We start from the raw sequence: 24350 nt of genomic DNA on the forward strand, positions 1-24350 counted from the left end.
TTAAAAGTATCACTTGATACCCAGGCAGAATGTATCCCTGAGGCCACCTTTGTGTTTAAATTATTTGCACAACTTATTTTTCCTTTTAACCCTCGTCCTTTCAGGCTACAAGGGAACATGGTTCTGTCATAATAATATAACTGTAGGAACTAGGAACTTCTTTGGCTTTTAGAGGCTGTACTTTGCCTTTATGGGAAGAATTCCATGTCACATGACAGAGGCCATGGATATACAGAGATGTGAAGAATTGGGGCCACTGGTCAACCATGGGGTTTCTACCTCATATCAGTGCTCCTTTTTACAGATTGGGTCTATGGGTGGGAGAAACAGATAGCAGAAGCCAAAACCAGCTTTGCAGTCTTTATTTTCATTTCTTACCCTTTTGAAGCGTGGTATGTTTACATTTCTTGTGATTCATGCAGAATTACAAAAGTGCATCCCTTGCTTCCCCCAACACAATAACGTGCTTGTGGAGAGTAAGTGTGCCTAAGACATAAGTAACCCGGCTCTGAGCTCAACCAGAGAAGGGGAAATTAGAAATCGTCCTGGGCTTTTGGACATAGAGAGGATTCTTCTTGCGAGTGGAAGATTTGACCTGGAGAAGGTCAAAACCACTGTAACATTAAAGCCATCAGTGCCTTCAAGTGTTAAGATCAGAATCCATCAATTACTGAAACTCAGCTCATTTTTTTCTACCTTTATTTAGAACCTTAAAACAGGCTTTAAATGAATCTTGATTTCACAGTGCTATTTTATTACTATTTCATTACAAATAAAACATATAGGAGAATTGAACTCCTAAAACCCTAACTTTGCCTGAATGTGTCTAGGTCAGTGGCTTTGTATGACTGCCGAAGTCCAGATGAAAGCCATCGAATGTGGCGATTCAGTGGGCAGATAGAGAGAGTGACTTGGAATCACTTTTCACCTTGTCATTTTTTGGTAAGAGTACGCATGTTATTGTTTTGCTTTTCTAGGTTACTAATGACTTTTTAAATTCCATAGTAGAGAGAATTATCTGAAAAGCCTTTTCTGTTTTAACAGAATGAAGTATTTGGGTTTAGGGTTGAAAGCATAAGGTTTTTGTTTTGTTTTTTTAATAAGAGAATGGCTCTTATTTTAAAAGTAGTGAACATGTAAATGATTTTGCTGGTTGCCGGCCATTCCAAAGTGTGCCACATTTTATTCAATGATTTCGATCATTTTATTGTAGTGTTGTTTGAAATACTAAGCATAGTTAGTATTTTTTGTTTTTTATAATGGCTAAATCAGTCCAAAAAGATATTCTTTTATTTAAATCTTCATGCTTAAATGGAGCTCTAGTGATGAGAATGCTAACCTGTTTAATTTATAGCACTATCTCCCAAATAGGAAAAAAAGTATAAGACCTCTCTCTAAATACCCTTATTATCTAGGGAGGACGATGATTTTCCACATAGCATCCAAAGATTCCACTGACATTTCAGTACATGTAAAAAGAAGAGCCCAGCATTCATCCAGAGGGAAGATTAGTTAAATCTGTTGCCCAGTTTTCCTAAAGTAAATATGTAGTGTGTTGCAAAGGTGGGAAAAAGTTTTTTAAAAACAGCTTTCTCAAAAGATGTGGACAGTTTTAATAAGGTTCCTGAAGTAATGATTCTGAGATACTTAATCTCAATTCTGCACCATTAGTAGAGGTGCATGCTGTTCCTAGCCAGGCAGCCTGAAGCCAGACTCATTTTACAATGATCAGGAATGAAGTTCCAGTTGTACTTGAATGTTGTATTGTACTTCGGCTCTCACTCTTCAGGCACAGAAACTTAGAGATTATTTGCTAACAAATGGTCATAGATACTAAAATCCCAAATATTTAGGAAAGTGGGAGGTTAAAGTAGATGAAATGGTTCACCTGCTTCCCTCTTATCTCAAATAAGAGCCAAGCCTTCTCTTCCCTGGCCCAGCCTTCAGACTGCCTCAGCCATCCTTTATCCTTTTTTCTTGTACTGGCTGTTGCCCTTGACCTGTATACAGGCTCAGGTTTCTGTCTCCCATTTTTGACTCTGTGTCTGTCTCTTAATTCCTTTATTTCTTCTTCCTTTCTTGACAGTGTAACAACCCACTCTAATCTGCCTTTCAGTCCTAAGTTCCTTATCTGATTGAATTTCTCTGCTGCCACACTGGTCGATTAGACTGTTGGTCACACCTTGGTTCCTTGACACTCTTCCCTGTCCCTTCTTCCCTCTCTGACCCACTTCTGTGGATGTCTCCTCAGCCTACAACTTGAGTAGCCATGCTCACCAGTTCTCTGTTCACGTGGACGTAACTATGGCCTCTTTGCTTTTGCCTCTCTAGCCCCATTCCAGACCACTCACCACAGCTTCATACTCATATCCAGTAGACACGTCAACTGAATTAGCCCATGTGAGTGCAAACTCAGGTCGTCCAAAAGTAAATGACTTCTGTCCATGTTAATTTTTCATAAGCTCCACCAGTAAGTCATATAGCTGATTTTCACTATGACTTAGACTTTTTACCCATTGTTAAATTTTGTGACATAGCATGACCTTGCCCATCTTTTACTCTTTCTAGGCCAGTACAGATGACGGCTTTGTGTATAATTTGGATGCACGTTCAGATAAGCCAATTTTTACACTTAATGCACACAATGATGAAATCTCTGGTGAGCAAGAGTAATGCTTCTTTCATTTTTATTAACTTATGATGAAGTAAATCTGTATTTCAAAGTGAGAGTGTCTGAACTAATCTTCCCTTAGGTCTTGATCTTAGCAGTCAAATCAAGGGCTGTCTCGTGACTGCTTCAGCTGACAAATACGTGAAGATCTGGGACATCTTAGGAGATAGGCCAAGTCTAGTTCATTCTAGGGACATGAAAATGGTAAGAATCTCCCTGGGTATCTGTTTATTTATTCTGTTTCTGACCTTGTCTTTCTTTGGAACTTGTGTTGCATGTTTTTCTGTTGGAACCATTGCATTAACTAATATGGATGTGTTGGGGAAATGAATTTTGAGTTTAGTCAAATTTGGTGGGATTTTATGACTTAGAACACTTTGTGGGGAATTCAGTGACTGGTTCTTTTCCAACTCACATGATTAACAGTTGCTTGGTAAGACCAAGGACTCTGGGGAGAGGCTTTTCTAGGACACAAGTGAAATGGCTGCTTTTTTTTCACCCTGAAATCAAAACCATCCCAAGAAATTCCCAAGAAATCTTGAACCTCAGGGCACTGTAGCTATTAGGGTCAGTTTATGTATCTTTATCTCTTTGCATAACTAGTTTTGACTACACTGAAATGAATTACTGTATAGTAGGAAAAATTTAGAAATAACCAGATTCACTCAAGAAACACTGAGCATCTACTGTATGCCAACCACTGAGTTATATAAGTTAGACTGCAGACATAATAACGCTGCACAGCTGTTCAAAATTGTGTATGAATAAATATATGTAAATATAATGGAAAAACAGGTTATAGAAGCAATTTTTGTAGTACTATATCATGCTTAATTTTAAATGCATAATTGCCTAAATGCTTCCATTTAACTCTAATAGAGTATATCCCAGAACATAAACTGGTTATCTCCCTGAGAGATTTTCATATATTTTTCTTGTTCATATTTTCTGTAACAAATATATATTACCTATTAATAAAAATGTAAAAAAGAAAACATTAAAGTTTAAAAATGATTTAAACTGGCATCATTGTCGTTGTTTAAAAGGAGAGCTAAAGTTTCTGGAAATACATGACACGTTAGGTTTATTAGGAAATCCCTAAGAGACAGAGTGATAATGAAGATGAGCAGCCTCGGTGGTCAGAACATGCACATACCATCGTGGAAGAACCAGCGTGCTGTGCTTGTCTGGCTTCATATTGTAATAGCCTTCTGACTTGACTCTGAGCTACCTGTGCAGTAGGCTTGAAAGTGATACTCCTAAGTTGGTTTTGAGTAACCATAGGTTCTTAGAGACAAGAGTGAAGATCTAGATATTAGGGCTCTCTGAAGAGATTAAAATCACCATCTTCCTGTTCTCTCTCTAGGGAGTTCTCTTCTGTTCTTCATGTTGCCCTGATTTGCCATTTATTTATGCCTTTGGAGGTCAAAAAGAAGGGCTTCGGGTCTGGGATATAAGCACAGTCTCTTCAGGTAAGGATTTTTAGTTCTCTGCACACCTCCCCCTGCCCCTTTAAAAAAAAAAAAAAAAGGACAGGGTCTCACTATGTTGCCCAGGCTGGTCTCAAACTCCTGACCTCAAGCAATCCTTGGTCCTCAGCCTTCTGTGTAGCTGGGATTACAGGTGTGAGCCATCATGCTGGCCTCTCCTTTTTCTGAATGAGTTCTGTAAGGACTGACACAGAATGTGTGACTCGAATTGTTTCTCAGCATTTTGGCTAAGACCAAGTGCAGAATATGTGACCTGACTACATCAGGAAGATAGCAAAAGTAGTGTAGTCTTCTTAGGAAAGAGACAAGATCAGATGTAATTGGTAATGTTCATGTTCACAAATAAGTTTGTCTTCACACTTTTAAGTGTACATCATTTAACAAATACATATCTTAAAATTGAAAGATACTTGGGGAAAGCTGGAAAGAAATATAGCATGGTCTCAACAAATAGCCCTCTTCCCCACAGTTACCAATGTCAATTAATCCACCCTTTGCTCAACTATAAAATTCTACAAAATCCAATTTCCCAGAAGAGGCCACTCTTCTCCCTTCAGGGGATCCTGGCTGCTTATTTATTACTTTGAGGTAGTCTGGTGCATTCTGTAAACACAGAGATAATATATATATATCCCCACTATGTGATTCCTGCATCCTCCCTCCCATGCAAAACAAGGATCCTGAGATTTTTCTCTGGGTTACTCTGATGTGAGTCCTAAGTCCAAAAAGTTTTGTCCTGGTTATGATCAGAGAAAAGTGAAAGAAAAAGTAGGAAGCAATCAGAAGTAGAATAAGGCTAGGAGAGAGTCACTTACAAGGAATGGGACATCTGTTACCAAGGCGGATCAGATAAATCCAGGACATGGCAAAGAAAGTAAAGTACAAAAATAAATTGGACCATTTAAAAAAATAATTCACTTCATTCAGAACATTAACTTGGACTTCTGAGTTGGTTACTCACTTTACCATTTATAAAGTACTAAGTATATTTTCATAAAATTTCTGCCCCAGAATAGAGAACCTCATTGCTCAAGTCTGCATTTTAGTGTCTTTTTATATTCTGACTTAATTTCCTGATCTGTTAATTTAACTATTTGTTTGTATTTTAGTAAATGAAGCATTTGGAAGACGAGAGAGGCTTGTTCTTGGGAGTGCAAGAAATTCATCTATTAGTGGCCCTTTTGGCAGCAGGAGCTCAGACACACCCATGGAGTCTTAATGAAGATCATCTAATTTCCTCTTTACCTTAACTGGAAATTTTGAAAAGTTGGCCTAAAAATGTTCCATGTGTGGCAGCAACCATGCAGAGTGACTGAGACACAATTCATTTCTGATTGCCTGACATTCCTTTCTGCAACTGTGGTGGCACCACAAACAGAGCCGGTCTTTGTGCTTGCTCTAAAAATGGATGGTTTGTAAGGCTCTTGTTGCATTTCTTAAAAAAGAGTAATAAAAAGGATTTTTAAAAAGTAATTCCTTAAACATACCGTAATCTGTCACAGTTAATCTAGGTTTGTAAATAAATAGTAATTTATAGAATTTTTAAAGCGTAAAATCCTGTAATATTAAGGTAAACCTAGGCCTGGAAAGGTTGTTATTTGGCTAAGATTGCACAGGAGGCCACAGACAGAGGCAAGTGCCCCACAGACTCCACTTTCCTTCCTAACTGTTCTCAAATTAATGCTCGTGATTGAGAAATATGCTCAATGCAACTTGTAGAGTTTGGTAAGTAAAAGTTACATGCCCCTGTTTTCCTAGCATGATATTCACTGTTATCAAAGATGAAAGTCAGACCATTCATTCATTCTCAAAACACTGAATGCCATTCTGTGCCTAGTGCTATACAAGGCATGGGAGATTCAGTGTGAATAAGTCTTTGCTCTCCACCTAACAAGGGACAATTTTAATTGTAGATTGTCTTAAGCATGAATTTTAGTAGGCATTAAAAATTAGTTTGATAATATGAGACCCAACCCTAACTTGCCAGAAGAATAATCAGTTCATGAACCTTTGATATTTCCTGTATAATTCATGAATGTGACTTCAATCATTCTAGTGTTAATACTGTGGAATGTCATTGGTGTAACAACTTGGGGTTCACCAAAACACCTCTTTATACAAAGGACAGATGTGTGAATTAAAGAGATTAAAGGATAGAGTATTCTGTTTCTTTCTTTTGATTTGGCTTTTAGGTATCAAAATAAGGCCCAGATCACTAAAAATTAGTAACAGAGGGAGTCCTCTAATAGATTTAAACTCAATTAATTCTCTCTCAAATTTGATGTTTTCTTCTATAAATAATAACTCTAAAATAGGCATCTTCCCAGGACTTTCAGTTCTCAGGAAAATACCCGGTTATATATAAAAAATAACTTCCACTGCTTTATGTAGTCATATAGATCTGCCTAAAATAAGAATTTGTATTTAATAAATACCAGATTTTCAAATGGTAAATGAGGTTGACACCGTTTCCAACTTGAAAGTGCTAGTGTGATGAATGCTATGCATGGGGTGTTTTCTGAGCCAAAAGAATGTGCCTCTGAAGCAGCTGGTTGGAGCAGATCTGAGCACCTGGGACCAGAAGAGTGCTGGCCGGGACCTGCAGTTACCGCTAAAAGCCAGTGCAGGCAGTGGGTAAGACATCTGAGTAGACAAGCAATAGGGGTAGTCAAGCTGTGGGAACTGGGTAACGTGGGGATTAAAATCCAAACCCAGATTACAAATGTAAAAGGAGGCTCCATTGTGTCATACTGACTGAAGAAACAGTAACCACATCACTTCCTACCGTGGGTACATTTTGCACCTAAGTGTGGGTAGATCTGAGCCCAAAGATATGTGGCTTAGAAGTCCTGCCTGGCATAGAAAGTGGGGGAACAACATGTAACATTTTCACCACTGGTAGTTTGTTGGTGACTGGTGTTTTCATTACATAGCACGTGGAAATGCCATGGAGCCAATCATATTTGTCAAAGTGAAAACCCAATACTATTAAACAATTTTACCTAGATGGCTGGGCATGCCTGTAATCCCAGGTGACTCATGCCTGTAATCCCAGCACTCTGGGAGGCCGTGGTGGGCAGGTCACCCAAGGTCAGGAGTCCAAGACCATCCTGGCCAACATGGTGAAACCCCATCTCTACTAAAAATACGAAAATTAGCTGGGAGTGGTGGTGGGTGCCTATTAATCCCAGCTACTTGGGAGGCTGAGGCAGGAGGATCACTTGAACCTGGGAGGCGGAGATTGCAGTGAGCTGAGACTATGTCATTGCACTCCAGCCTGGGCAACAGGAGCAAAACTCCGTCTCAAAAAAAAAAAATTATCCAGATGTAGGCAGGTGCCAGCTAATTATATCTGGGAGTTCAAATTCTGCAAAACCAATTGTTTTCTAAAGTAGAAATACCAACTTCTATGATACTATATTGTATGAGCATTATACAGGTAGAACTTAAAGGCCTCAATTTTTCAGGACAACCCAAACTACATCTCATAAAGCTCTTTTCAGTAAAGGTGGTGTATGAAATGTATACTATACTATTAATACTCTTTTAGGTGGAGGGAGGTTTTTTTGTTTGTTTGTTTTAAGATGGAGTGTTGCTCGGTTACCCAGGCTGGAGTGCAGTAGCGTGGTCTTGGCTCACTGCAACCTCCGCCTCCCAGGTTTGAACAATTCTCTTGCCTCAGCCTCCTGAGTAGCTGGGATTACAGGCATTTGCCACCATGCCCAGCTAATTTTTGTATTTTTAGTGGAGATGGGGTTTCACCATGTTGGCCAGACTGGTCTCAAACTCCTGACCTCAGGTGATCTGCCTGCCTTGCCTCCCAGAGTGCTGGGATTACAGGTATGAGCCACCATGCCCGGCCAAGGGAGGTCTTTTCAAAATAAGTACTTTTAAAACATCCTATCAGAACAAATAGCCAGATTTTGTTTCAAAAACAACTTGTTTCATACTTCCATTTCTAGATGTGACAGTATAGCTTCCACGAAACAAAAGCTGAACGAGAGGCATGCAACATCTATTTGAAGGCACTGAAGTGCTTCTAAGGCAGCCAGGACTTGAGGGCAAAGATCCTGGGAGAAGGGATGTACAGATAATTAACCTCATGTGCCTATGCTGACTTCCTTAAGCATTTACCAATTTTTATGTTGTACAAGGTAAGAAAACTGAAAAAAGGAGCAGAGCAAAGACAAAAATTGAACTTGACTTCAAAAAGGAAGTTCTCTAAAAACACTCCAAGCTCTCTCATTGTGACCCCTCAAAGGCTATACCCCAAAGGTTGAGATAAACCAGTAGAGCTAACTTTAGGAATCTGAAGCCCAGCCTTGAGTAAGCTCAGCTTTTGACTGGATTGAGGTGTCCCTGCTCTAGTTTGACAGAGGACAGGGTGAATCCTCCCTGGAAGAGGATAATTTCGTCCACAGCTTCTAGAGTTTTTCATACACAATCTCTGGCATTCCAGCAAAAATTTCTAAGCATACTAAGAAATAGCACCACGAGAAAAATAGACCTATAATAAATTCACACATTGGACTTATGTTGGACATGAACTTTGAAATAGGCAGGATTGGTAAATGTAAGAAAAAACAAGATTGAATATATCATCAAGGAATTGGAATCTATAAAGAATTAAATGAGAACTCTAGAACTTAAGAGAATTTTATATATGAGCCTAACAACATTAGAGTTGAAGAAGGATTAGTGAGTGTGAGGATAGGTCAATGGGAAATATCCACACTAAAATACAAAGAGTAAAAAGTATAAAAAAGTATAAGATGCATGTCAGGCATGGTACAAAAGTCTAACATACATGTAACTGGAATCAGAATAGGATGAGGGAGAACAATATCCAAAAAGATTATGGCAAGAGTTAAACACAAGTTTATGAACCTGAAACTACTCCTTGGTATATATCCAAGAGAAACAAAACATGTCCTTACAGAGACTTATATGCAGACGTTCAGCAGCAGTGTCATTCTTAACAGCCCCAAAGTGGAAACAATCCAAATGTTCATCAGTGGGTGAATGAATAAATTGTGGGATAGCCATAAAGTGGACTTCTGTTCTGTGATAAAAAGGAATGCACTAATACATATTGCAACATAGATGAACCTTTAAGACATGCTAAACGAGAGAAGTTGGACATGAGGCCATATATTATATAATTCCATTTATATGAAATTTCAGAGGAAAAGGCAAATCCATACAGAGTACCTTGTCATTTCCTGGGATTGGGAGTGAGAATAGGGTGTGACTGCAAATGAACAAAAGTGATCTTTTTAGGTGGTGGAAGTGATTTAAAATAGGATTGTGGTGATGGTTGCACTATTTTGAATATCCTAAAAACCAATGGATTGTACACTTTAAATGGGTGAATTTTATGGTAAGTAAAATACTTTCTTTAAAAAGATGAAGACACTTTGGCTGAGCATGATGGTTCACACCTATAATTCCAGCATTTTGGGAGGCCAAAGTAAGCAGATTATTTGAGCTTGGGAGTTCCAGACCAGCCTGGACAAAACCCCATCTCTATAAAAAATCTCTATAAAAAATCTCTATAAAAAATCCAAAAATTACCTGGGTGCAGTGGCGCTCACCTGTAGTCCCAGTTACTTCAGAAGCTGAGGTGGGAGGACTGCTTGAGCATGGGAAGTGGAGGTTGCAGTGAGCCAAGATCACACCATTGCACTCCAGCCTGGGCAACAGAGTAAGACCCTGTCTCAAACAACAATAATAGTAAAGTTACGCTAAACTTAGGCACGACGAAAACGATCCCAGATGGGAATACAGAAATGCAAGAAGGAATAATGGTCAACATGGGTAAATTTAAGTGAATATTACCACAGAAAACAGTAATAATAATGTTGTATAGGGCTTAAAATACCTGGAAGATTAAAATGCCTGACAAAAGGCTAGAAGGAGATAAATAGAGTTAAGGTATTCTAAGATCTCAGCATTGTTTTGGAAGGGATACAAGTATCACTATTACACTCTAATAAATCAAGGATACATGTTGTAATCTCTAGATAAACTACAAGAGTACTGAAAAAAGCCAAAAGGGGAGAAAGCGAACAATACTTGATTAATTCAAAAGAAGCAAGGAGGCCAGGCACAATGGCTCATGCTTGTAATCCCAGCACTTTGGGAGGCTGAGGTGAGTCAATCACCTGAGGTCAGGAGTTCAAGACCAGCCTGGCCAACATAGTGAAACCCCATTTCTACCAAAAACACAAATATGAGCTCAGCATGGTAGCATGTGCCTGTAGTCCTAGCTACTCGGGAGGCTGAGGCAGGAGAACTGCTTTAACCCAGGAGGCAGAGGTTGCAGTGAGCCAAGATCATACCACTGCACTCCAGCCTGGGTGACAAAGGGAGACCCTGTCCCTGCTCCCCTCCAAAAAGAAAATTTAGAAAAAGACTGGCAATTTAAACCCAAAAATGTGGATAGAAGGAAATAACAGTAGAAATGTGATACACAACAAATACAATATAGAAAATTATCAAAGAAAAAATGGATTTACAATACTAAGAAAGTTGATAAACCTATAGCAATAGTGAACATAACACAAATTATTAACTTCAGACTTGAAAAGGAAGACATCACTACAGACACTAAACAGTAAGAAGATATGAACAATTTTTGTGATTAAATTTGAAGATGTATATTAAATAGACAAATTCCTAGAAAAACATAACTTATGAAAACTGGTACTAGAAGAAACAGAAAATTTGAATATTGAAGCATGCTTCTTATTCATATACAACAGACATGTTTAGCTAGGTCAAAGAAGCAGTGACTGCCCTGAAATAATTTCTTCTCTCTGTAGCCAGAGTTATACAGTGAAAAACCAGTAAAGAGTCTGATCCTGCAGGTTACTGATATACAAGGTAAGTTGAATTCACTGCTTCAGCAGGTTTCTTAAATAACAATTAGATTATTTTGGAAGAAAGAATGCAAGCCCAAAAAGTAGAATGGTGATATCTGAGAACATTACAATGACCAAGTACCCAAAACCCCAAAGATGTGCCAACAGAAGTAGCTCCTGCCCTATCTAATGAGAATGGTTCTGATTTTCTTGAATTATCTTGTATTCAAGATACAAGATCCAAGACGACACCTCAGGTAGTTATCTTCTAAAATAGTCCCCATTATCTACACATACCACTCCTACCACCTCTTATTGTTTCTGACCTACGACAAGGTGAAGCCCTCAAATTCTCTATAATTCCGAAGTCAAACCTTGGAAAAGAAAGTTTACATATTAACAGAATTGCAAGAATTTCCTAATGTATTGGCAAAATCTTAAGGAATATGTGTCAGCAAGATTCTGAAGATTCTAGACCAGGGAAGGAGAAACACAGTTTAAACTGTGTTTATTGATACGGATACATTTAATTGCAGGTGATCATGGGTGAAAATCTAACCCATGTCCCACCCATGCATGCCAGGTACAATTCTGTCTCCCCTCCTCTAACAGTAACTGGATCTTTACTGCCTTGAAACCAGCCAGGTCAGATAAGTAGTTCAAGATGTCATTTCCTTAAGGATCTGTTATCTGCAATATTTTCAGACAACTCCTCTAGTTTAAACAAAAATAATTTACTGAGCAATATAGATCACTCTTGGAATCACTCACTGAAAAGGCTGACAAAATGGAATCTAAGCTGAGTTCTAGGAATGACTCCTAATCCCATACCACAGACATGAACTCACAAGGTGCATCTGCTGCTTCTATGGTCAAGAAGCCACCCACCACGTCAGAAAGCCTCCATCCACCATCACCACCAGCTCTAAAACCACACCTCACTGGTAATATCCAAGCCTGCACAGTAGATACCTCAGGCCCTGCTTCTCTCCCTGCCTAATTCAGTTCTGAATCTAAGTCTCACATGAGTGCATCTAATTAAAACTTTACCAGTTTTCTTAGACTTCTCTTCTTAGGAGTGACTTTTCGCTCCTGCCCCTAGATCTTAAGAAATTCTGTTCCTTTATTATAAGGCTGACCACAGTCTGGCTTGCATTAGGTATAGATATCTGCCATCTATACCTTGCATGGTTCCCAGCATAAGACTCCTGTGGACTGCTTCACAATCACCTAGGGAGCCTTGGAAGCTCATCAGTAGGGCTGGGGCTCACCTGGACACTTAAACGTCTCTTATTTCCTTAGATAATCCTGATGTGAGGACAGGTCTTAGAGCTACTGCAAAACTTTGAGTATCCAAAGGCAGGAGCAGAGCCCTAGTCATTTTTCTGTTCCCCCTACAATGCCTTAAAGTGTGCCAGCACTTAATGGGTTTTTGAAAAGAACGCTCTCCTTGTCTGAGGACTACACAGGCCTGAGTGCCTAATGATCCTCAACAGTGCATATGCAAGAAAAACTAAGGAGCAAAAAAGCTGTTAAGGAGTGATTTCATCCCTTTCAGTAGTAGGGAAATCTGCTGGCGGCAATATACACCGCTAGAAATGGTGACTGCCTTTATATTGCTCATGCTCATCTGTAAAGCTGCGGTTAAACTGAAGTCACTATACTGGAAGCTGCTCCTCTTTAAGCAATCATTATCAAGAGCATATATTTGATTAGACTGTTTAGTGTGCCAGGGCTGCCACAACAAATTTACACGGACTGGGTCTACTAAACAGAAATTTATTGTCTCACAGTTCTAGAGGCTGAAAGTCTGAGATCTGAGCAAGGACAGGGTTGTTCGGAGGGCTGAGAAGGACCTGTTCCAAGCCTCTTTCCTTGGGCTTGTAGATGTCTTCTCCCTCTGTTTTCACATCATCTTCCCTCTGTATAAGGCTTTGTCCAAATTTTCTTTTTCTAAGAACACCAGTCATATTGGGTTAGGTCCTAACTTAAGGACTTCATTTTAACTTAATGCCTTCTTTAAAGACCGTATCTCCAACTACAGTCACATTTTGAGATTACTGGAGGTCAGGACTTCACCATATGAACCTGGTGGTGGGCGGTGTGTTCAGCCCATAACAGACCATAATCACTTATGTATATGGAGATATGTCGTTCCTTAGTGTGTGCCTCCAAGGTGCAGTTTGGTGATTAGATCAAGTTTACATACTTGATGAGGGGCTGACAGCTTCTGGCATGTTTATGCTTCTCGGGACACAGGTAAAGGAGTCTTTACTAGAAAGCAGGGACACAGGTCAAGCGTGAAAAGGCTGACAAAGACTCTAGTTCCTGTTACCTCTTTGCCCTCTGAGAATCTCAGCACAACAAAAATGCCAGGATTATGAGCAACTCACCTTTTTGAGAAGGAAATGCCAAGCATACAGTGAGCTACAAGAATACTCTGAACTAGTTTATAGGCTTTGGCCTTGAAAACTCAAAAATTATTCCAGTCTTATATTTATATTACTAAAATCTAGGGCTTCTTGGGTATTCTACACCTCAATTTTTTTAGTGTAGAAACCTATGTTAAAATGAAAAATGTAGACTAATGGGAAACTAAAGAATATCAGCTACTGTTTACTCTACATTGAACACTGCGGGAGCCACTGACATGTATGAACTTAACATCTAAACAGTATAATGAAGAGGCGCTCTTAATACTCTCCATTTACAGTTAAGGGAAGAGGCATAGAGAGCTTACATAATTTGGCTAAGGTTACAAACCTTCATCACACAGCAAAGCCCACACTAGAGAACATTCTGCAGGGCTCTAGAGCCTACATACATATCCTGCCTCTCACTGTGACCATTTACTAAACGGCAGCAATAAGGCCACCCAAAATGGGCAGAAAAAGCTGAATACATTCATGTCAAAGGGCGCTTACTCATTTATTCATCTTATGAAAATGACTTAGAATTTAAAACTAAGAGGTAAAAAAATGGACAGTTATAAATACTAAGCACTAACAGCTACATTTTCACTAAAAAGGTTTCCAAGCTTCCTCAGCTGTTTGTGTTTCTGTGACACTAGGCATAACGATCTTGGGCATCATTTCAGTCTTGGGAATGAAGGAAATTAACCCAGTGTGTGCTACTGAGATAAAGGAAGAAAGAGAGCTTAGATTTCCAGTACCAGTGGTTTCCTGAGAACGGGGGAACCTGCCAGCTGGATGCCTTCGGCAAAAGGCTGAGTATAAAGCTGCCCTGAGGGAGGCGTCACGACCCAGTGTCAGCAGCCACCCCTAACCATCCACAACACATCCCCCAACTCTCCACTGCAGACCTGTCACATTACTACAAGGAGGTAACAGAGTAAAGGCATACCTTAGGCAGGAAGAGGGCAGAAGAGGGCTGGAAGCACAAGAAGCAGTTTAAGTACTAATAGCAGAAACAATAAGAATATGAACTCAAAAGCTGTAATACTCTAAAAATGCTCTCTCCTTCTAACCTCAGACAGATTCAGATTGTACTTGACTTTCCCTAGAAGACTCACTCATCTCCTTCCTCCATAAAACGAGACTACCAGAGGAATCCTGTAGTTTAAAAAAGTTTAATTTTAATCCTTCCTAGAGGAATACAGATCTGAATGAAATACATTCATTCCATAAATACATTAGCAGCAAATCCTTCCCACCAGAGTCCTCTACTCCAACCCAGAGGTTGTGCCTTGAGCAGGAGAGCATGTTCCATCAACCCTGTCAACTTAAGGATGGGTCTGCTTCTGAAAAACGCTGGATATGCATGGGAGACACAATGACCAGGGGCACAGGTGACTTAACTAAGCTGGGACCCTGAAAACAGGCCCATGTGGTGACCATTCAGCCTTCTTTACCTTCCAAAAATCCTTTGGCATCTTCCATGCTTCTCTGATGAGGTTCCTCAGCACCAAGACAACTGGAAAGACCTAACTTTGCACATGCATTAAATAATTTGTTATTCTGAGTTGGCAAAGTTTTAATACTTTTCATAAGGTAAATGAAACATAAAAGATTATTCCCTTCCTTCCCTTCCTCAGTTGAGTCCACATGTACTCGTCAGGAGACAATCCAGCAGGCATTATTTGGGCTCTCTGTATCTCTAGGCCCCCTTTGAATGGCTGGAAGCTTACCGGAGACAGAGTCATGTCTAAATCTACAAAGACCTCCATGTCACAATAACCAGGTGACTCACGCAGGCTTCCATCAAAGCTAATTTCTTTGGCAGAGGCCAGGCATCTCTCCTCTTGTTCTCTCCATCATTCACTACTGACTGACTGACTGCTGCTTTTTTATTTGCCCTCCAGGCACCCGCTGAAACTTTGGAAAGCAAGATCTACCCTAAACTCCCAAGTAGCCAGGAGCAGTTATGGCAGGTGCTGCTTTAAACTTACTAGCTGCCAAGTAGCACGCTTATGCCGCTGTGTCCCAATCCATTCTGTGGTGAGTATAAGTCACAGGAGTTTGCATAAAACACAATCAGCAATCAGGATGGCTACGGGGCAAGGACCAAGTTTACAATGTTACCAAGTCACAGGACCAGCAGGAAAATTGAATAATGGAAGAATGTGAAATAAATCTGGTTTGTTTGAGCAAAAGGCAGCTTTGATTCAGGCATAAATGCATCTCCCAGATTATCATGTAAATAAAGAACAGACCTCAGAAGTCGACACTTCCCTCCCAGTCCATCACTTAAAATAGGACACATGCTCAATTTTCCCAATTTGTTTTAAAGTATTTTCATTAGGATATTCTTCTGTAAGTGCTTTATTCATTCCCAGTCTGTTGTGATTATTGGCTGAAAATAAATCAGGAACCATTTTATATAAAAACCATTATAGTAGATAACTCGTTATGCATGTTTTTCCATTTGCATTTTCATCCAAAATAGCTTGTTTCTTTTCCTTTTATTTATGTGCAGAGAGAGACTCATCCGCTGAATATACAGCACTGTTAATCCTACAGTCTTCTGTCCCCACAGAGTCTGCTAGATCTTCCTCCTCTGAGTCATCCTCTTCTTCCTCCTCTGGTGCTGATGAACTGGAGGTGGGCCCTTTGCAGGTTTTCAGGTGGCGGGTGAGATGGTATTTGGTTAGATAAGCCTTTGTACATTTTTCACAGACATAATCCCGTTTTCCTTCATGAGAATTGAGATGCTTCTTTAAGTGATTTGTTCTCAAGAACAGCTTATCACACTTGGGACACTTGATCTGGCGTTCTCTAAGAGGAACACAAGAAAAAACATTTGATTTGGGGTTACAAATAACAACTGAGGCAACACTTATTCTTCATAACTGCAGGCCTTTTGTCAGAGCAGCTCTATCCTTCCAAATCAGGCTTTTGCATAGGCGATATATAGAAGACTCATAAAACGAGTGTAGTTGAAAACAGTGTAGGCTGATTTTGCCTGTTTTAGAATACTATGTAAATTCTCGAATTCTATGTAAATTCTATATGTATTTCTTTTGTCTTGCTGCATTCTCTCAATATGACACTTATAAAATTCATTCAAGTTGCTGTATCAGTTGTTTGTTCCCTTCCACTGCTGTATACTATTTACAAATATACCACAACTTATCTACGGTACTGGATTTGTCTCTAGCTAATGAATATTTTGGTGGTTTCCAGTTTTTTATCATCACAAGCAAGAGTGCTATGTTTTTAAATTTTTAAAAATTATTATTATTATTTTTTAGAGACAGGGTCCCGCTATGTTGCCCAGGCTGGAGTGCAATGGCTATTCACTGGTGTGATCATCGTGCACTACAGCCTTGAACTCCTGGGCTCAAGTGATCTGTCCACTTCAGCTTCCCAAGTATCTGGCCCTATACGTGCATGCCACTGCACCTGGCATTTGAACATTTTTATACTTGTACGGTGCTCTGCAATACATATGTTTCTCTAGGGTATACACCCAAGAGCTACATAGCTAAATCAAAGAATATGCACATTTTCAACTTTACAAGATAATGACAGACGGTTTTCCAACGCAATTGTTTCAATACACACTTCCATCATTGACGGTTCTGGTTGTCCCATATTCTCAACAACTGGAAGACTCAAATTTGAAAATGTCTGCCAATTAGCCAGTACATAATGGTCTCTCATTACGCTGTTATTTGTATTCCCTGAATGCCACTTTTATGGAATTGCCATTTTTCTGTCCTTTTCTTAGACTAGTGGTTCTCAAGTAGGGGCAACTGCTTCTATAGAGGCATTTGGCAACGTCTGGAGGCCTTTCTGATTGTTATACTGGGGAGGGGCGGTACAATTAGCACCTAGTCGGAAAAGGCCAAGAATGCTGCTAACCATTCTACAATGCACAGGGCAGCCCCACAACAAAAAATTAACTGGGTCAAAATGTCAATGTCGTCAAGGTTTGAGCAACCCTGGCCTAAACACTTTAGGGCTGAAAAGAACCTCAGAGATCACACAGACCAGGAATTTTTTAACTTTTTTTTTTTTTTTTTTTTTTGAGTAGCTGAACCCCATGTCTTTATGAAAGCCCAATATGAAACAGTTAAAGCAAGTGATTAATGAAATCCTGGAAGGACTGAGAGGGTGCAGTCAGGCGTTCTGAAGCCTGGCTTCCTTAGTATTTCTCCCATCCTCTTCTAGCAACAGATGGCACTGAAGAATCCTTGGAATTCCCCGGAGCAGTTTTACAACCACCAATCTAATCTAGCCTCTTAATTCTGCAGATGGGGAACATTACGTGCATAAAAACTGCTAAGGAACTTGCCCAAGGCCACAACAAAACCCCAATCAAAAGTCTGACTTTTAATCTTCTAGTCTTATGGTTTTTAGAGGTTTATTCAACACATATTTACTGTGTCTAATATATGCCAGGCACTGCTCTAGATGCTAGGGCTATAGGATGTAGGTAAGCTAAGTCCCTGCCTTCCTGAAGCTTACGTTCTAGTGGACAGATTATAGCATAAACAAATGTGTAACATATCAGATAGCAATAAAGACTGTGAAAACATATGAAGCCAGGTAAAAGTGAAGGGGTCCTATTTTAGATAAGATAGTCAAGGAAGGCCCTCCTGAGGAGATAACATTTGAGCAGAAACCCGAATGGAGGGAAGAAGACACGCAGGTATCTGGAGGAGAAGTTTCTAAGGCAGAGGCCCTGAGAATGGATGTGCGTAGTATGCTCAAGGAGTAGCAAGGGGAGGGTCAGAGTGGCCAAAGCAGAATATGAAAAGTAATAAAGGTGAATGGGAGAGGTAGCCAAGTACTATTACCATAACATAAAGGGCCTTCTGACTATGGTAAAAAGCTTTTAACACAAATACGATGGAAAGCCACCAGAGACTTATGAGAGGAGACAGGAACAATCTGACTTATATTTGAAATGGATTGCTCTGGCACTGTGGACAGAAAACTGTGTGTGTGTGTTCATCTGTGTTGCGGAGTAGATGAGGAGAAACAGAAGTAGTAGCAGAGAGATCAACTGGGAGGCTATTGAAGCCATCCATAGAAGAGAAGCTGGTGGTCTGGACAAGGTGATAATTGAAGGAAGGAAAAACTGAGTTGAGAATTACTTCAAGGTGTTTGGCTTGACCAGTGAGGTGAAGAATGGTGGTGCCATTCAATGAGCTGCTCAGTACTGGAGGAAATCAAGCTCGTGGGGTAATATTGGTGTGAGTTTGGGACACATTAGATTTAAGTTGCCTAGTGAACATCCAGCATCAGAGCTGCTGAGTTACAGTGAGGTGTACAAGGGTGGAGACATAAATCATAAGATGGTATCTAAAGCCACGAGACAAGATGACCTGGGGAGTAAACATCACTGCTCTTCCTCTCACTTCCTCTTTCTTACAGGATGAGCAAAGCCAGGTTCTGTCACAACCCTTCCAACTCTCAGGGGAACACCGGGGCAGAACTCCTCCTGCATTTGGCATTAGGGTTGTAGCTGTTTTCTTTTTAAGTAGATAAATAAAAAGACGCCAATACTACTATATCCACTTTGAAATGTCCCAAAGTAAAAATATAAGCATCTGAAAATTTTACCAATGATCTCCATAGGAAGCCTAAAGCCTTATTCAAAAACAGTTTGAGGGAACAGTGCTTCTTATATGAATGACTTATACCAGTTTTAAGTTTTGACTGTCCAAAACCTTCTTTCTATCCCATGAAAGTTTGGAAACGAGGCTTACCATATTTTCTCATCCTGATAAACAGTCCAGATCCACATTTGTTAAGCAAATGTAAAATGAAAGGATAGAGGCTGATATCAGCTTGATTCAAGCAAAACTTTTCCTCAAATTATAACTGTGTGATATTTAAGAAACAATACATCCACTTGCCAGAGACACTGTGGAAATCAGTCTTGCACATGGATGAAGTCAGTAGTCCTTAACCCTGGCTGGGCATGAGAATCACTCGGGGGGCTTTTTAAAATACCAAGGCCAGGGCTCTAACTCTGAACAATTAAATTAGAATTCCTGGGTGGGGTCCTAGCCCCAAATGTTGTTTTTCACATTTTCCAAGGAAATTATAATGGGCAGTCTTCTGGACAAATATTTGTCCCCCTCACCTCAAATTCACATGTTGAGGCCCTAACACCCAGTGTGAGGTGGAGCCTTTGGAAGGCAGTTAGGGTTAGATGAGGTCATGAGGGTGGGGCCTCCATGATGTGGCATTAGTGTCCTTATGAGAAGAGATCAGAGCTCTCATATTCTTTCTCTTTCATTCTCTCAACAGAAATGTATTTTCTCACAGTCCTGGAGGCTGGAAGTCAGAGATCCGGGTGCCAGTCAAGGGGCCCTCTTCCAGGATTGCTCATGACTGCCTTCTCTCACTGTGTCTCTCCCCTATTGTTTGAGTCACAAAATCTGTAGTATTTTATTACCGCAACCTGAGCTGCCTAGACAGGCTGTTAGACTAGATGATCCAGGGATCTCTTTTGGCTCCAATATTGCACAATTTGATGTAATATTTGATAATTTCTGTCTCATTTTACAAAATTTCACACCAGCAATGAAACTAAAGAAGTCTTTGTTTTAGAATGTCCTTCTGAGAGTTATGAATGTAGATCCAGGCTCCTTGGCTGTTTAGCATCTCAGGCTGCATTGTGATGAGGAAGCAGACAGAAGAACTGATATCAAAGCCAAGTCTATCCAAATTCTACATTAAGAATATAACGTTTTCAGTGAAGACAGATTTCTAAAGAGAATCTCCATAATATAAGCTGAGAATGTTTTCCTCCTCTTCTAACACTTGTTAAAAGCTAAGGACAACAAAATCCATTCCTTCTTTCTATGACCACTGTGACTAATGCAGTCTAGACATTTAATTACACTTGGATTCATGCAATAAATTCCTAATTGGTTTTCCAATATTTAGGCTTCTCCACCCTCAATCATCCTCTGTTCAGCTGCCTGAGTAATCTTTGTATTAACAGAATGGGTATGTCACTATGACACTCCTTTCCTTAAAATCCTATAATGTTTGCACAACAATGTGAATATAACTAACACTATTGAACTGGGCATTAAGATAATTTTTTTTTTTTACTGCAATTCAGACACACACACACACAGAATAGTTCTGAAATGGCAGGGACTAGCAGATCCTTCAGTGTCGCCATTTTCTAAAATGAAATAGAATTTTCTTAATAGGACCAAAGGCTCTTCATGGTGTGGCTGCTGACTCTTACTCTTTTCACTCCATCACTCTCTTACGTGCACACTATTGTACAACTATAAGCAACCACTTGTAGTCAATAGTCCTTTTCGCCTCTATGTTTTTGTAGGTGTGAAAAAAGAGTACATGTGAAAAATAAGAAAAAGAAGCCAAGAACTGAAATCTTCCAGGATAACACCAAAAATAATGTTCCAACCTTAGCTTGGCTACATGGAACACAGAAGGCTTCTACCATGGTACCAAGGCAGGAAACAGATGATGAGCCAGGACTCCCCAGCCCTTCAATCAGCAGGCAGGCTGCAGCCACACAAAGGCTCCCCACCTGAGGAACAACATCTTGGCTGCAGGATAACTTACTGAGTGTGGATGAGCACATGCTGCTTGAGGTCCTGCCTCCGCATAAACAACTTGTCACAGTAATCACACTTAAGATTCTTCTCCCCAGTGTGGATAACCATGTGGGACTCCAGGTGAGCCTTCTGGGTGAAAGACTTGTCACACAAAGTACACCTGTAGTTCTTCTGACCTGCAAATCAGCCCAAAGTATCACACTGTGAAGAAAACAACTGCTGGCATCCCCAAGACAAACAGGCACACATATGGGCATGCAGCAGAGGTAGCAATGAAACAGAGTTGACTGGTAAGCGGCACTTGACTTTCTAGGGTCATCTATGCAGGACCACTCAGAGCCCCCGAGTTTATATTCTGCAACTAAAGCTAGTAAATTAATCTGATCTCCTTTAGGACCTCTGATCTAAATATGTATTGTTAAAAATGTACAGGTGATACATAAAACTTGAAAAAAATGAGTTATAATCCTAATGCCCTGCCTAACACAAACATTAAGCAAAAAAAAAACAAAAACAAAAACAAAAGAAAAAAACAACCTCATGAATTCTAGGACTTGTCTATAGGGAAACATATTTTTACAAGCTAGACTTCATAGTTTTCTATCTTTTTAAAACATGTAATATTGCCTTATAAACCAGGGATGAAACAAAATCCTTCCAAGAGTGCAAAAATAAGATTCCTCTAAGTCAGGGGTCAGTAAAACTTCTCTTAAAGGCTAGATAGAATTTTAGGCTTTGTGGGCCATAAGATCTCTGTTGCAAAAGGATGAGGAAGAAACTTTTGAAGATTTGGAGAAAAGATAACCCAAACAAGAAAGCTAAAACCATCAGTTATTTTGTAGTATGTACTAAAAAAAGTTAGTGGCCAGGCACAGTGGCTCAGGCCTATAATCCCAGCATTTTGGGAGGCTGAGGTAGGCAGATTGCTTGAGTCCAGGAGTTGTATTAACTTTTGTATTTTTAATACAAAAAGACCAGCCTTGGCAACATGGCAAAACCCCATCTATATTAAAAATACAAAAATTAGTCAGGTGTGCTGGCGCTCATCTGCAGTCCATGCTACTCAGGAGGCTGAGGTGGGAGGATCACCTGAGCCCTGGAGACAGAAGTTATAGTGAACCAAGATGGTGTCACTGTACTCCAGCCTGGGCAACAGAGTGAGGCCCTATCTCAAAAAAAACTTTTTTCTTAAAAAGTACTAAAAGAAAGGTGTGGGTTTGAATGGAATTTAGAAAATGGAAGCTCAAAAAATAAATTGTGGCAATATTTATTGAGCAATAATATTAAAGGAGAGAAACTAGCTCTGGCTGGTGACTGAGGTGAGCTCTAATGAGAGGCTCAGACTCAGAAGCTTCTATTTAAGTCCAAACACATTGATCGACTTCCTGATTATTAAGTGCATTTTCCCAGGCGCCTTCCAACTATGGTGGGGAGACCTGGAAAGCAGAACATCCTAATAACTGGAAGGGACAGCCTCCAAGGAATCTCAGTTAAACCACAAAGGTTTCCACCCTGAATTCTTTCTCTGACATCAAATCTCAACTCCGCCTACTGTCCCTTTACAAAGCCTTTACTATCACATTTTCTAATTGTTGCAAAAATTCCATTCTGATGGGCCAACACAACTTACCTGTATGTATCTTGAGGTGGGTCCGCAGATTGCTGGGATCACTAAAAGCCTTGCTACAGAAATCACACTTGTGGGGCTTCATACCCATGTGACCCATAAAGTGGACATGAAGTTTGGAAGGAGAGATAAAAGCTTGGGGGCACATTGAGCACTTCCACTTCCTTTCTTTGCTGTGACTTGGCCCATGGCTGCCGCTATGGCCCTGGGTAGGAAGATGGTTATGGATGTGGCTGGTCAGATGGGCTTTGAACTCTGTGTAAGAATTGCACTCCTTGCCACAGTTACAGAGGTGCACATCTGGGTGTTCAGGAACACCTTTTAAAATAAAAAATTACTCATTATCTCCTGATACTTGAATCTTAAAACTTGTTCTTGACATTAACAATGATCACTTGCAGTTCTCCTTTCTCCCCAAATTTCCAATTTGCCCACTTCCTATAAAACTCAAATGTCTTATTCAGTGCTCTATTCCCAGCATCTAAAATAATGTACTTAGGGCCAGGCACAGTGGCTCATGCCTACAATCTTAGTGCTTTGAGAGCCAAAAGTGGGAGGATCACTTGAGGCCAGGAGTTAAAGACCAGCCTGGGCAACACAGCAAGACCCCATAAAAAAAAAAAACTTAAAAATCATTGGCTGGGCATGGTGGTGCACACCCATAATCCTAGTTAATCAGGAGGCTGAAGCAGGAAGACTGCTTGAGCCCAGGAGTTCAAGGTTATAGTTGGCTATGATTGCACCACTACACTCCAGCCTGGCAGAGTGAGACCTTATCTCTAAATACACACATACATACATAAAATAAAATAGTGTACCAGGCACCAAGAAAGCACTTGGTAAATACTGGATTATAAGGTCTCTTTTATAAGCAAAATATTTAGATTTTGTAGCATACACAAACTCTTAAACACCCCTTGTCATCATGAAACAGCACAGCAAAGAGAAAGCCTATGCAGGTTAAATCAAACCGAGGGGCTTTGCTGACCTTCATGAGTTTACATCTCAATGGTGCTAGCTCGAAAAGTAGCCTTAGGAACTTCAATGCCCCAAACCAAAGTCCTACCATGAAAGACCATGTCATATGAATTATTGCTTGGTCAATAAAGGCTTGTGAAGAACCTCACAGATTTTAACACCTCAAATACAGAAGTAATAGTTTGCTTTTATACAAACAAAGGTATATGATTTGCTTTGGCTAACATGTATATCACTACCAAAACTTCAATCCTGGTCTTTGGTATTTTTACTATGCTAGATTCATGATAAACATATATTAACTTACCAATCTGCTGAGCATAATCTCGGCTATAATAAAAAAGCAGTTCATTTTCAGGAGGGATATCTTGTGAGGTGCAGAAAAAGATTTTTCCATCATGAGGATAAGCCACCAAATTCTGCTCTTCCCGGTTCCTGAGTTATCACATTTAATAGATGAAGCACATTAATTGTGAAATGCATACTAAGCACAACATTCCCCCCATTGCAAAATCCTATATGAAAGCTCAGGCAGAACTATTTCCTCTGGAATGTTTTTGTAATTTCCCATCCTATCTATGAGGAAGCAGCTGTAGAGAAACGGAATTCTTACTTCAGCATATTAGCTGATGACCTTTTATAGTCAAAAATACTAGAGTCTCTTATTGGAAGCAAACAAAGTAAATAAAATGAAATCCTTAAAAAA

At 39.9% G+C, this 24350-nt stretch overlaps 2 protein-coding genes across 5 annotated transcripts in view; one reads left to right on the forward strand and one right to left on the reverse strand.

Moving 5' to 3' along the window:
- The window catches only part of PWP1 (PWP1 homolog, endonuclein), a 753749-nt gene extending 748115 nt beyond the window's left edge, over positions 1-5634 (forward strand). The window contains exons 12-16 of the mRNA XM_050749781.1: positions 831-942; positions 2569-2659; positions 2754-2875; positions 4038-4143; positions 5271-5634. Coding sequence (XP_050605738.1) covers positions 831-942; positions 2569-2659; positions 2754-2875; positions 4038-4143; positions 5271-5380 — 541 coding nt within the window. The 3' untranslated portion in view covers positions 5381-5634. The remainder of the gene's footprint in view (positions 1-830; positions 943-2568; positions 2660-2753; positions 2876-4037; positions 4144-5270) is intronic.
- PRDM4 (PR/SET domain 4) overlaps positions 1-24350 on the reverse strand; it is a 48230-nt gene that overhangs the window by 5414 nt on the left and 18466 nt on the right. The window contains exons 9-13 of one of the 4 annotated variants that reach the window (XR_007717856.1): positions 23952-24079; positions 22670-22984; positions 21047-21215; positions 9756-9873; positions 9039-9223 (exon numbers count right to left, since the gene is read on the reverse strand). Coding sequence is in view for 2 of the 4 variants with exons in the window: in XM_050749694.1 (XP_050605651.1) it covers positions 15946-16258; positions 21047-21215; positions 22670-22984; positions 23952-24079 (925 nt within the window). In the remaining 2 variants the exon portion in view is untranslated. Of the gene's footprint in view, positions 1-9038; positions 9224-9265; positions 9874-14602; positions 16259-21046; positions 21216-22669; positions 22985-23951; positions 24080-24350 lie in introns of those variants that run through there. The other 3 variants (XR_007717855.1, XM_050749695.1, XM_050749694.1) reach the window with 3 other exon arrangements.

The sequence above is a fragment of the Macaca thibetana genome, chromosome 11 (assembly GCF_024542745.1).
Source record: "Macaca thibetana thibetana isolate TM-01 chromosome 11, ASM2454274v1, whole genome shotgun sequence".
In the NCBI taxonomy this organism is placed as follows: domain Eukaryota; kingdom Metazoa; phylum Chordata; class Mammalia; order Primates; family Cercopithecidae; genus Macaca; species Macaca thibetana.